Source organism: Oncorhynchus mykiss, chromosome 5, assembly GCF_057628025.1.
Source record: "Oncorhynchus mykiss isolate SJ-2025 chromosome 5, ASM5762802v1, whole genome shotgun sequence".
Classification (NCBI taxonomy): domain Eukaryota; kingdom Metazoa; phylum Chordata; class Actinopteri; order Salmoniformes; family Salmonidae; genus Oncorhynchus; species Oncorhynchus mykiss.
Genome location: NC_143026.1, coordinates 43448262 through 43462549, shown reverse-complemented (window position 1 = coordinate 43462549; position 14288 = coordinate 43448262). Strand labels below are relative to the sequence as shown.

The 14288-nt window shown below is 41.9% G+C and overlaps 1 protein-coding gene across 1 annotated transcript; it reads left to right on the top strand.

The window, feature by feature from the left end:
- The first annotated feature begins 8694 nt into the window (after positions 1–8694).
- Positions 8695–14000, top strand: LOC110515925 (procathepsin L). The gene is made up of 8 exons (XM_036977608.2): positions 8695–9132; positions 10198–10336; positions 10721–10843; positions 11472–11624; positions 11903–12127; positions 12396–12564; positions 12840–12957; positions 13158–14000. The coding sequence occupies exons 2-8, from the start codon at positions 10208–10210 to the stop codon at positions 13255–13257; spliced, it is 1017 nt and encodes a 338-aa protein (XP_036833503.1). The 5' UTR covers positions 8695–9132; positions 10198–10207; the 3' UTR covers positions 13258–14000.
- Positions 14001–14288: the final 288 nt, after the last annotated feature.

Sequence of the window (14288 nt, the reverse complement as noted above, 5' to 3'; positions counted from 1 at the left end):
GATTCTGCTGATGGCATTGAGGAGTACACCACATCAGTCTTTGGCTTTATTAGTAAGTGTATTGATGACGTCGTCCCCACAGTGACCGTACGTACATACCCCGACCAAGCTATGGATTACAGGCAACATTCGCACTGAGCTAAAGGGTAGAGCTGCCGCTTTCAAGGTGCGGGATTCTAACCCAGAAGCTTACAAGAAATTCTGCTATGCCCTGCGACGAACCATCAAACAGTAAAAGCGTCAATACAGGGCTAAGATTGAATCATACTACACCGCCTCCGACGCTCGTCTTATGTGGCAGAGCTTGCAAACTATTACAGACTACAAAGGGAAGCACAGCCGCGAGCTGCCCAGTGACACTGCCCAGTGACCTGATTGAGTCTGTAACACCAACATGTTTCAAGCAGACCACCATAGTCCCTGTGCCCAAGAACAAAAAGGCAACCTGCCTAAATGTAAATGAGTAGCACCCGTAGCACTCACGTCCGTTGCCATGAAGTGCTTTGAAAAGTTGATAATGGCTCACATCAACACCATTATCCCAGAAACACTAGACCCACTCCAATTTGCATACCGCCCAACCAGATGCACAGATGATGCAATCTCTATTGCACTCCACACTTCCCTTACCCACCTGGACAAAAGGACCACTTATGTGAGAATGCTATTCATTGACTACAGCTCAGCGTTCAACACCATAGTACCCTCAAAGCTCATCACTAAGCTAAGGATCCTGGGACTAAACACCTCCCTCTGCAACTGGATCCTGGACTTCCTGACGGGCCGCTCTCAGGTGGTGAGGGCAGGTACCAACACATCTGTCACGCTGATCCTCAACACTGGAGCTCCCCAGGGGTGCATGCTCAGTCGCCTCCTGTACTCCCTGTTCACCCACGACTGCATGGCCAGGCACGACTCCAACACCATCATTAAGTTTGCAGACGACACAACAATGGTAGGCCTGATCACCGATAACGACGAGAAAGCTTATAGGGAGGAGGTCAGAGACCTTGCCGGGTGGTGCCAGAATAACAACCTATCCCTCAACATGACCAAGACTAGGGAGATGATTGTGGACTACAGGAAAAGGAGGCCCGAGAACGCCCCCATTCTCATCAACAGGGCTGTAGTGGAGCAGGTTGAGAGCTTCAAGTTTCTTGGTGTCCACATCAACAACAAACTAGAATGGTCCAAACACACCAAGACAGTTGTGAAGAGGGCACGACAAAGCCTATTCCCCCTCAGGAAACTAAAAATATTTGGCATGGGTCCTGAGATCCTCAAAAGGTTCTACAGCTGCAACATCGAGAGCATCCTGACTGGATGCAATCACTGCCTGGTACGGCAATAGCTCGGCCTCCGACCGCAAGGCACTACAGAGGGTAGTGCGTACGGCCCAGTACATCACTGGGGCTAAACTGCCTGCCATCCAGGACCTCTACACCAGGCGGTGAGAGGAAGGCCCTAAAATTTGTCAAAGACCCAAGCCACCCCAGTCATAGACTGTTCTCTCTACTACCGCATGGCAAGCGGTACCGGAGTGCCAAGTCTAGGACAAAAAGGCTTCTCAACAGTTTTTACCCCCAAGCCATAAGACTCATGAACAGGTAATCAAATGGCTACCCTGAATATTTGCATTGTGTGCCCCCTCAACCCCTCTTATTTTACGCTGCTGCTACTCTCTGTTTATCATATATGCATGGTCACTTTAACTATACATTCATGTACATACTACCTCAATGACCAACCAGTGCTCCCGCACATTGGCTAACCGGGCTATCTGCATTGTGTCCCACCCACCACCCGCCAACCCCCTCTTTTACGCCATTGATACTCTCTGTTCATCATATATGCATAGTCACTTTAACCATATCTACATGTACATACTACCTCAATCAGCCTGACTAACCGGTGTCTGTATGTAGCCTCACTACTTTTATAGCCTCGCTACTGTATATAGCCTGTCTTTTTATTGTTGTTTTATTTCTTTACCTACCTATTGTTCACCTAATACCTTTTTTTCACTATTGGTTAGAGCCTGTAAGTAAGCATGTACAACACCTGTTGAATTCGGCGCACGTGACAAATAAACTTTGATTTGAAGTGCTCAGAGGCCAAGCATTTGCATAAGTTCAAATATGCGTATGGGTGTTTTGAATTAATCATCACCGTAGAAAGCACTGTCGTTGTGTTCGCCGTTGAAACAACACCCACAACGACCATGTTTTCCACTTAGTTTCAACCTGCTGTTAAACTTCTTTCTTCAAATTGATCAATCACAGTGAGGTGAGTTTTAAAAGCAAGATACTGTTTGCTGTGATTATCGATTGCATTTGAATTGATGTCAGGAGTGGTTAAGATGAACAATGGAGCCCTGAGTATCAGTCCATTAGCGACCCGATGGTCTTTAGCAAGTTGGGTACTACCAATTTACTGTCCAGAGTGCATAAAAGGAGATTACTATGACTCAACGGTCATGCTAAATTTTTACTGTGGTCATGGTAATTAGGCTTTTCCAAGCTCTGGTGCTGCTGATGGTCATTAGCCCACCAAACTTGCTAACTGCCTTGTACTCAGCACTCTATTGTCCCTCTAATCCTCTCTGACATCAATGCAAATGTGTATAAAAATCTAATCAAACACTTCATGAGAGCCCATGAGCTCATGTTGCGCAACATTTCTACAGGCTATGGAATTGCGTGAGGAAACAGTGATGGCTTCTATTAAAAATAGGATCTTCAGCTTCCTTTAGGCTGACTATATTTCTCAACTTCCCTAATATTAAGCACATTGTTTTGCTTTACAACAGGAATATAGCCTACCTGGCTAGCATGACAATTAAGTCCTCCATTCGCTATTTAAGTGCATAGATGACTTGTATTTTTCCCCTGTTCTGAAACCGGTGCATGATAATAGTCCATTCTAAATCAAAACAAAATTCTCACGTATTATTTAGTATATTTTAAGACAAGATTTTTTTTTTTATATATATATATTTTTCACCTTCATTTAACCAGGTAGGCTAGTTGAGAACAAGTTCTCATTTACAATTGCGACCTGGCCAAGATGAAGTATAGCAGTGTGAACAGACAACACAGAGTTACACATGGAGTAAACAATAAACAAGTCAATAACACAGTAGAAAAAAAGAAAAGAGTCTATATACATTGTGTGCAAAAGGCATGAGGAGGTAGGCGAATAATTACAATTTAGCAGATTAACACTGGAGTGATAAATGATCAGATGGTCATGTGCAGGAAGATATACTGGAGTGCAAAAGAGCAGAAAAGTAAATAAATGAAAACAGTATGGAGATGAGGTAGGTAAATTGGGTGGGTCATTTACCACTAGACTATGTACAGCTGCAGCGATCGGTTAGCTGCTCAGATAGCAGATGTTTAAAGTTGGTGAGGGAGATAAAAGTCTCCAACTTCAGCGATTTTTGCAATTCGTTCCAGTCACAAGCAGCAGAGAACTGGAAGGAAAGGCGGCCAAATGAGGTGTTGGCTTTAGGGATGATCAGTGAGATACACCTGCTGGAGTGCGTGCTACGGGTGGGTGTTGCCATCGTGACCAGTGAACTGAGATAAGGCGGAGCTTTACCTATCATGGACTTGTAGATTATCTGGAGCCAGTGGGTCTGGAGACGAATATGTAGCGAGGACCAGCCGACTAGAGCATACAGCTCGCAGTGGTGGGTGGTATAAGGGGCTTTAGTAACAAAATGGATGGCACTGTGATAAACTGCATCCAGTTTGCTAAGAAGAGTATTGGAAGCTATTTTGTATTTTTTTATTTATTTTGCAGCGAACGGTTGAAAAGCATGCATTTGGTTTTACTAGCGTTTAAGAGCAGTTGGAGGCCACGGAAGGAGTGTTGTATGGCTTTGAAGCTCGTTTGGAGGTTAGATAGCACAGTGTCCAAGGAAGGGCCAGAAGTATACAGAATGGTGTCGTCTGCGTAGAGGTGAATCAGGGAATCGCCCGCAGCAAGAGCAACATCATTGATATATACAGAGAAAAGAGTCGGCCCGAGAATTTAACCCTGTGGCACCCCCATAGAGACTGCCAGAGGACCGGACAACATGCCCTCCAATTTGACACACTGAACTCTGTCTTCAAAGTAGTTGGTGAACCAGGCAAGGCTGTCATTAGAAAAACCGAGGCTACTCAGTCTGCCGATAAGAATATGGTGATTGACAGAGTCGAAAGCCTTGGCCAGGTCGATGAAGATGGCTGCACAGTACTGTCTTTTATCATTTAGTACCTTGAGCGTGGCTGAGGTGCACCCGTGACCGGCTCGGAAACCAGATTGCACAGCGGAGAAGGTACGGTGGGATTCGAGATGGTCTGTGATCTGTTTGTTGACCAGGCTTTCGAAGACCTCCGATAGGCAGGGCAGGATGGATATAGGTCTGAAACAGTTTGGGTCCAGGGTGTCTCCCCCTTTGAAGAGGGGGATGACTGCGGCAGCTTTCCAATCCTTGGGGATCTCAGACGATATGAAAGAGAGGTTGAACAGGCTGGTAATAGGGGTTGCGACAATGGCGGTGGATAGTTTCAGAAATAGAGGGTCCAGATTGTCAAGACCAGCTGATTTGTACGGGTCCAGGTTTTGCAGCTCTTTCAGAACATCTGCTATCTGGATTTGGGTAAAGGAGAAGCTGGGGAGGCTTGGGCGAGTAGCTGCGGGGGGGTCAGAGCTGTTGGCCAAGAACTGTCTGATGGATGACTATATTCGCCTATCACTTGTCAATGATATATTATCATTTGTGAGTGATTCCCAGCTTGTGTAGGCAAGTAAGGCAAGAAACAGCGCATGCCTTTTTCTTACGACGTATTCACGTCATAGTCTCACACCTCATGTAGCCTAGTCCACAGGCCTATATGTTTTTGATAAAGTTTATATCACAACTAAGTGGCCAAATAACTAATTGAAATTAAGAACATTCATCTGTTTTACAACCGGTACAGAGCCTAACTGGCATCCTTAGGCGGCGCGTGAGTTTTAGGTTTTGAGGAAGACCATTTTGACCATAAAAATGCAGCTTTATAATAAAGCATTACATGCATAATAGCATTTGTGGTCACTTTTGAGAATGGTGGTGTCCCGCTAATTGATTGCATTTAGGAACATTCGCACATAGCCTACTGCCGTTTGTGCATTACTGCGCTTATAATGTGAAGAAAAAGCCTAATCGTTTATGAACATTTTAAGCTAAAGATTATGATCTGTTGCATCAGCCTCATTGCTTTTGAAATGTTTTTTTGATGCGAGTGGTTCTATTAATTTGGGTTTTGAATATTTCGTTCTCACACTGAAGGATAATTTGACCGATAGAATAGGTCAACTTTGTACTATGGGGGATAGTAGATTGATATAGGCTAGTGCTTTTTCTGTTTGTTAGGCCTACTCATCTTGTTGGCTGACGAAAGTAAATGTGGACAGTTCTTCCAATATCTTCAATATGCACCTCGGGAACTCCATAAGAAGGACCCAATCAGTTGAGTCCCCGATGTGCCTGTCAGATGCCTCTGTGAGATGAATCTGATCACGTGAGAAGCATTGGTTAATAAGAATTTAGATATCTGAGAGCCATGTGAGTGAGGTGCTTTGGAACATGGAACTGGGAGAAGGGAATTATACATATTATATTCAGCCCAAGGGCACTACGGCATGGATTTCTTTAGGGGGCATTATGTCCACACTAGGAGGATGCCGGCAGGAAATTCGAGGCATTATTAAGTGCTTGTCAAATTGTGAATGAGAGACTGATGAAAAGTGTACACGAAACAAAGCAGAGCTCATGCCTTCAATGCAACTTTTTTCAAATCATCATTAGAGTTGCATCATGCAGCATTAGAATGTATAAAACATCTAAACATATAGCCCAACGTTTGTATCACAACCACAGTTGCATAAATAACTCTAAATTAAACAAATAGGAGGACCTGTTTCTTTGTTAACCCCTCAACACAGAATAGCCCCATGTGAGCACTCCCTCAAATCGTTTGGAGAAACATTCTTCCTATTTTATTCAGCTATGTTCAATTGCATTCTTCATGCTATAAAATAATGGCACAGAATTCTAAGCAAATCTTGTCTGCTAAGTGAACTAGTGTAGCTCACAGCCATTTGGCATAGCCAGATCAGGGACTAACATAAGGATACCTCAGAGTATGCTATTCCGTTCTTCTGAAATAGACTACATTTTCTTCCTCTCATGTGTCTTTAGACCTGTGGAAAATAAATAATGGAATTATTGTGATGGTGTAGGCAATATTACATACAATATTACATTACATTCGACTTTTTAAAATGAAAAAGTTCCAAAGGTCTGCATCGGTGTCTTTTAGGCTATACGTGGAAGCCAGGAGATGCTAAGTGTGTTTATGTTAATTAACGGTCAATTACCGTGAGACCGGCAGTTATTTGCTTGACAATCACCGGCTGACAAATTTTCATGACCACCACAGCCCTAGTCATGACTCATGACAACTGGTGTGGCGGTAATACATTCACGGCAACAGCCCTAGTCATGGTCGAGTGTTTTAGTCCCCTTCGTGTGTGCATTGAGCAGTGTGTTTCAGCTCGTGTTCATTTGAGAAGACTGAGCGGGCGGAGAGAAGATATGAAACTCAGCCTCCTTTGAGTAGGTGTTTCCAGACTTTTGACTGGTAGTGTATATACTGTATTCTCGACATAGCTGATCCTAATATAGCTAGCTACTACTGTACATACTCTTCCATAATATACGGTTCATGCACACCACATATATATATATTCTGACACATGCTCATGCTAATGCGTATATCTATTCTGGATTGTTAATTGGACTTGTTCTGTCATTTGTGTATTTATTTGTGTATTTTTATTGTATTTGCTAGACATTCTACTGCACTGTGGGAGCTAGTAACATAAGCCTTTCGCGCCACCTGCTAGAACACCTGCAAATCTGTCTACACAACCAATAAAGTTTGATTTTTATTTAGAGCGATATTATCCCTGTGTTTTTATTTTACACACTCTAGAGTCCATTTAGTTGAAACTGACAGAGAGAAGTGTAAGGTTAACATAGGGTTTTCTACCACACACACAAGTTTACCTGCCTTTAGTTCTCTTTCATTAAGTCAACTTATCATTTGTCAGAGTAGGCTAAACTTGCAATTAGTGTGTGATTGTACACTATTTCTGTTCATGGTAGGCCTGCTGATCTACTTCTGAGCTGACTAACCGTTAGAAGTCGCTCTCTAGTCGGAAAGAAGAGGAGAAGCTGAAAAATAAGTGGATCTGCTGTCTCGACCTCTGAATGTTCGGCTATGAAAAGCCAACTGACATTTACTCCTGAGGTACTGACTGACCTGTTGCACACTATACAACCACTGTGATTATTATTTGACCCTGCTGGTCATCTATGAACGTTTGACTACTCGAGGCTGTAATCACTGCCATAGGGGCTTCTACAAAGTACTGAGTAAATGGTCTGAAAACTTATGTAAATGTGATATTTCAGTTATTTATTTGTAATGCATTTTCAAACATTTCTCTAAAGCTGTTTTTGCTTTGTCATTATCGGGTATTGTGTGTAGATTGATGAGGAAAAACTATGATTGTAACGTAACAAAATGTGGAAAATGTGAAGGGGTCTGAATACTTTCCAAATGCACGGTTTTCAACTCTGTATTGAACTCAATGGTCATGACTGTTACATTACCTGCAGTACACTTCATGTCTGACAGGGGGAGTAAGTGCATCTGTTTCTGTTAGATTGTAATCAGCGTCAGCAAAAGTTTGAAGTTACACAGATACATTACTGCATTGTTATCAAAACATACTTCTTAGTATGATCGATCAATACTAGGAAATCTTAAACAAACCTAATGAATTATTCAATACCCATCCATTCATTGATTTCCCTGAATTGTTTTTGTAGACACACCAATACCAATCAAGGAATCATTTTACTAACCACACATCTACAGGGTGTGTGTGTGTGTGTGTGTGTGTGTGTGTGTGTGTGTGTGTGTGTGTGTGTGTGTCCTATCAGTAACAACAGATTCAGCAGCAGCCCAAGAAGAGAATCCCTCCCCTTTTTCCTGTGTGAATGTTTGGTTGACAGGCAGAAATTCCCAAAGCTGACAAGGCAAAAGTGACATTACACAATTGTTTAGAAACAATGTATTGATTAGTGTGTTTTCTGTGTGTTTTGATTTAGTGGGTTTAAAATGTATTATCAATGTTTAAAAATAAAACATGTGCAGAAGAGGTAGGAAAACACTGAAAGGCTTGTAAGACACCTTTCAAATGAAATTGGAATGATTATTTACACAAACAAATGATTTACAAGCCCATCAGAACTTTCTTGACACAGCAGAGTATCACACAATAATTAATCAGTATCTAAAGAATGCAGATAATCTTATTTGAGCTAGATAAATGTAGGTTAATTTGTTCATTCTCTCAACTTCAGGCTATTATTTGAATCTATCATATTAGGACATGGTTGAACAAACACTGAAGCTGTTGTATGCTTCACAGAGCAGGGACATATGGCGTTTGTTGTTGGCCACTCAGTTTCAGGTACTAGACTACATGTAACATTTCTTCCTAAATTCATGTCATTACTGTTCAATGAACATGTTTAGCATTTTTTTCTGGTTATTTCTTTGTCATTGCTGTATAAGCATTAGCGTGCCATGCTCTCATCTCCTCCGCGCCCGCACATGATGAGAGAACTGTTACAAAGTAACCGAAGATGAAAAAATGGTAATGGAAACTGACTCGATGTTACAACGTGTCTTTCTACCCTTTTGCTTCCCAGTAATCTAATCCACCCACTAAAGAAGTTTAATCAAATTTGATGTTTTATCTTTACGGAGTCGATGAAAACGGTCAAGTGGTCAGGAATCACATGCTGGGCTATTTACACCGGGCGGGACCTGAGATCTTTAAATTATCTTTCAGCGGGCCTGCAGTGTGATATACGGTCCCCTTTCAGCCAATCACAAGCCAGCCCCCACCACTATAGGACATATAGCTAGCTGGCTGTATAAAGTGTCGTGTCTTGTTCACTGACTACACAACAACAGCAGCACATATCATCACCCTGCTACTGCAAATTGACGGGAAAAAGTAAGTACAGCTTTCCATTCTGTTCTTTGCACAGTGTTAGGATTTTGGGTTATGGACATTAACCAGGGGCATTTGCTCTTTGATTTGATTGATACAAAAAGACAATATTAGTCTACCGTTTCTGATGTTGCTTTTTTCTGCCGGTTGTTACCAAACTTTTCCTCGAATATTTCTGGATATCACATAAAGTAATTGATATCAATTTATTTTGGTGTCGAGCGGAAGGTAGTTTGGAAGGGGGCTTTTTTTTGTTGTTCTCACAAACCACATTTCCACCCAACGGTGGTATAGCAAGTAAAATACATGTCGGAATAAAGTAATGACACACCTGATGGAAACAATTTTTCAGTTAACTTTCCAAATGTCGACAACACAAAATAGTCTAGACTAGGTGGAGTCTTTTTGTGTCAGTAAAATTAATTATGTGATTGTTGGTGAGTATAATCACATCATATCGAAGTAAACTTGGAGTAGTAGTGTGGACCTCACTCTACTACTAGTTGGGAAAGCATGCAGTTTATTAGGCTGCAGATCAAATCAATTATGATGAATTAACTTCACAGGATGGTGAAAGTGCAAGGTGATGTGTTTGTGAACCCTAGGTTGAATTAAAACAATAGCTGCTGATGACTTCACAAGTGCTTTATTGGCGTAAATATTACAATTGATATGACTTATAAAGGATGGTTAAATTTAATTTTCTCTGTTAAAGCTACCCTTTGTAATGACTTCTTAGTAACAGCGATTTTTTAAAACATTTTTATTAAATGTAATTTAAAAACAAATTCAATTGAGATTTTTCAATCATTCACACAATACCACATTGGTAGTAGTCAGTGACATGTCAAAGCTAAGCTGGCCTTGGTTAAAACACTGGATGGGAGACCAAATGGATAGTTGTTGATCAACTCTGCCCAGATCAAGTGCTGCCCAGACTTTTTGTTGTTGTACATAACGTTGAAGATATGCCGTTGTTTCAAAGGTACAAAGTCAACATTTTATGCTATATAGCTTCTTTACACTGAAAATACAAGGCTGACTCAGCTCTGCTCTCTCTCTCCACAGCTGTTTGACCATGATGTCCCTGTACTTGGCAGTGTTGGTGCTCTGTATGAGTGCTGTGTATGCGGGCCCTATGTTTGACTCTCAGTTGGAGGGCCACTGGCACTTGTGGAAGAACTGGCACAGCAAGAACTACCATGAGGTGGGTGTTTCAGCACAAGTAGAGGAGCACATCGTCATAGGAACCCCTCAGTAGCTCCCAACGAGTGGAGGCTGGTGGGATGAGATTTGGAGGATGGGCTTATTGTAAAGACTGGAATGGAATTATTGGAATGGTATCAAACATTTAGAAACCACTTTTGACTCAGTTCCATTACAGCCAGTGCAATGAGCCTGTCCTCCTTTGACTCCTCCCACCATCCTCCACTGCTCTCAACAAGGGGCTCAAATTGATCAATTGGTGCATACATGTAGCTGTAAATTACATTATTACATTATTATCATTAATTGCATGGATTGTGCACATAGTTCTGGTACAGTATATGATTGTGTATATTTTCTCACTGTTTTTCACTCATTGTTACAGGGCGAGGAGGGCTGGAGGAGGATGGTTTGGGAAAAGAACCTGAAGAAGATTGAGATGCATAACCTGGACCATTCTATGGGAAAACACTCCTACCGTCTGGGCATGAACAACTTTGGTGACATGGTAAGAAGAATCACCTTGCTGAGCAGTGCTTGACATGGAGGAAATGGGTGCTGGAGGAAAAGGCATTCTGGATGCCTGTACTGTATATATTTATATCCAGGAACACTGCAGGACTTTTGAGCTAATATTCTATGAGGTGCAGGAACTAAAGCAGTAGAAAGTTTCAGGTGCTGATATCAGTTCCAGTGAGCTTCTGTCCAAGTCTATTGCTGAGACATTTTACTGTGGAGCAGGAGCTACTTTTCAGCAGCTCTTTCCCATACTGTGTGTGTGCTATAGCTGGATATTTTTGTTGTCATGCCATAGATTTGCTAAAGCACATACAGTATGAAATATTTCACAGGCACAGGTGTCAGCGTTGACAATGAAAGCAGGAATGTATTCAGACTCGTAGGTTAGGTTTCTTCAACTATCAAGCAGGAATGGAATAGTTATCCCGAGAAGAGAATTGAAACTTACTCGTAGTCTTTTAAAGATGCACACAGGATTTATGGCTAAGTTCACAACTTTTAAAACAGTCCTAAGACATAAAAAAATATTACATTTCCCATTCAGATGGTAAATTACAAACCACATCTTTTCAGGGAAGACATTACGTTTCAACATGTTCTGATTCTTTCCTCCCTAGACCAACGAAGAGTTCAGGCAGCTCATGAACGGCTACAAGCAGGCGACTGAGAGGAAGTACAAGGGCTCTCTGTTCATGGAGCCCAATTACCTGCAGGCCCCAGAAGCCGTGGACTGGAGAGAGAAGGGCTACGTCACTCCCATCAAGGACCAGGTGAGACCTGAATCACTCATGAGTCATGACTCATCCACACACTGCTGTGTCACTAAATAAGGTTTTACTTCCAGAGAACTATCTGGCTTGTTTGCCTGCTGTTTACCATGATTGTAATTTACAGTATCCGGAAGATAAGGCGGCAAATTGCCCATATATATTGTTATATATATATATATATATATATATTTAATGTATTTATTACTGGCGTAATATGCACGTCAGTGTTTTCTGGCATGAAAAAGTAACAAGATGTTTAACAACCTTTACCCCCTCAGTGCTCATGTGGGTCTTGCTGGGCGTTCAGTTCCACCGGAGCCATAGAGGGCCAGCAATTCAGGAAGACTGGCAATCTGGTGTCTCTGAGTGAACAGAACCTGATGGACTGCTCCAGACCCCAGGGCAACGAGGGCTGTAATGGGGGTCTCATGGACTTGGCGTTCCAGTATGTAAAGGACAACGGCGGCCTGGACACAGAGGCGTCCTACCCCTATGTGGGCAAGGTAAGGCCCTGTGTTCTATTAGTCTGAATTCAAATATAATAGGGTATGAAGATGCATTTATTAAAAGTAAGGCCCTATTCTTTTAGCCTGGTCCCAGATCATGCAGTTTTTGCTGTCGATCTGGAATGACTTACAACTTCAACTTTGAAAATTTGAGTTTCCACTTCATTACAGTGGGATTTGTCTCCAAGAATGACCGACTTGTTTGAATATTTGGAATATGTTGTTTTTTACTAATCATGGCCATTGTTCTTCTCTCTTAACTCAGGATGATGATATTTGCCACTACCGACCAGAGTTCAGTGCTGTCAATGAAACTGGCTTTGTGGACATCCCCAGTGGCAAAGAACACGCTCTGATGATGGCTGTGGCGTCTGTCGGCCCCATCGCTGTCGCCATCGATGCCAGCCACGAATCCTTCCAGTTCTACCAGTCTGGTGAGTAGCAGTTAGCGGTGCAACTTCAATTTTGTGTAACATTATTTGCAAGGATTGGATTCCCTACCTACAATTTTGAGGTGGCAGTGATCTGTACTGGTCTATTGTCCTGTTCACCGTGTACAAATGGTGTTGTCTTTGAAGTAAATTGTGACCAATATTTCTAACTAGTTACTAGCTAAGTAACCAACTATTAGGTTTGAGATCAGGTGGTTTTACATACTGAAGTAAACTCCGTAACTTAGCCCACTAATTTAACTGTCCTCTCCCTGTAGGGATCTATTATGAGCAGGAGTGCAGCAGTGTGGAGCTTGACCATGGAGTTCTGGTGGTGGGATACGGTTTTGAAGGAGAGGATGTAGATGGCAAGAAATTCTGGATTGTCAAGAACAGGTACAGTACATAGTATCTTCCTAGGATGTTTTTTGTTTGTTACGTCACCACTATGGGATGTGTTGATTTCCTCATCGGGGAATATGCCTCTCTTGTCCTGATACTATGGTCTAAGTCATACGTTTCTCTAAAGCAGCAGTGCATCTATAATTTCCTACTAACTAGAACTGTGGGACTAACATGTTTTGTCTCTTCCTCAGCTGGAGCGAGAAATGGGGAGACAAAGGCTACATCTACATGGCCAAAGACAGGAAGAACCACTGTGGCATCGCCACGGCAGCCAGCTACCCACTGGTCTAGTGTTCTGTAAGTTCTCGAACACTAGACCCAGAGGTTTAGTTTTAGAGATGTTTGACGAACGTTCTGAAAAAAAGGGCAATGAGGACTGCAGTGCTGCCTTAACTAAGTCTGTGAAATGCGCGAGAGAAACCTGCTGCATGGGTTTTAAAGAAACGCTGTTTTAGGGAAATTATGAAAATTCTACCTATTTTGTTTTATACTTGATTTTATGTGTGTCGGTGCGATTGTATGTGTGTGTGTAGTTCTATTTGAGTTAAGCATTCCGTTTATTTGTAACTTTACTTGATGAGACCAGCTAGACTACATTCTCTAGCACATGTAAACACAAACAGTAAGCACAAACTGACAACACTGTTGTAGACACAGGATATATATATTCCTGAGGTACAGTTGATATACCGTTTATTTTTGAACTGAGAACTGGCGCGTTCTCTGTGGAGCTGAGAGCAACAACCACTGAATGATAAGACATTGAGGAAGACTAGAGCTCTGAAATGACTGAGTTTGTTTCTCAAAGTGAGGGACAAAAAGAGAACGGTACACCTGGGTTTGTTTCCTCCACTGCTTTTTTTTATCTGCAGCTAGTGTTTGAGTAAAGGTGTTGAATGGTAATGTCTAGACAAGAGCCTAGTGATGCATAGACTGATATGCCTCCGGGTGGTGAGAGGAGATGTATAACATTCTAACACACACATGTAGATGAGTTCAAATTGTGTTTAATAATAATAAACTACATTCATCAATCTGACTCCATTATCATGTGACTAACGGCTATAGATCATAAATGTATACTGGTGAATCTAGCCCGCTTGTGAGTCTACACATTATCACTCAGATGCTATAATTACATTTGTTCTAAGATAACTGATTATTATGAGGCTTATGCGCTGTCTATAGCACCCATCGTCCAAGCTTTAATTTATCTACTTGATCTTAGACCAAGATGTAAAGTACCAATGTGTAATCTAATGTCTATAGTGTACATAACATTTACCATTAGACTTCATTAAATATGAGCACAACTGTAGTCT

Coding starts and splice junctions, on each gene's coding strand:
- LOC110515925 (XM_036977608.2), top strand. CDS start 10,208: ATGATGTCCCTGTACTTGGCAGTGTTGGTGCTCTGTATGAGTGCTGTG. Junction 10,844..11,471: donor TGAACAACTTTGGTGACATG/GTAAGAAGAATC, acceptor TTTCCTCCCTAG/ACCAACGAAGAGTTCAGGCA. Junction 12,128..12,395: donor CCTACCCCTATGTGGGCAAG/GTAAGGCCCTGT, acceptor CTCTTAACTCAG/GATGATGATATTTGCCACTA.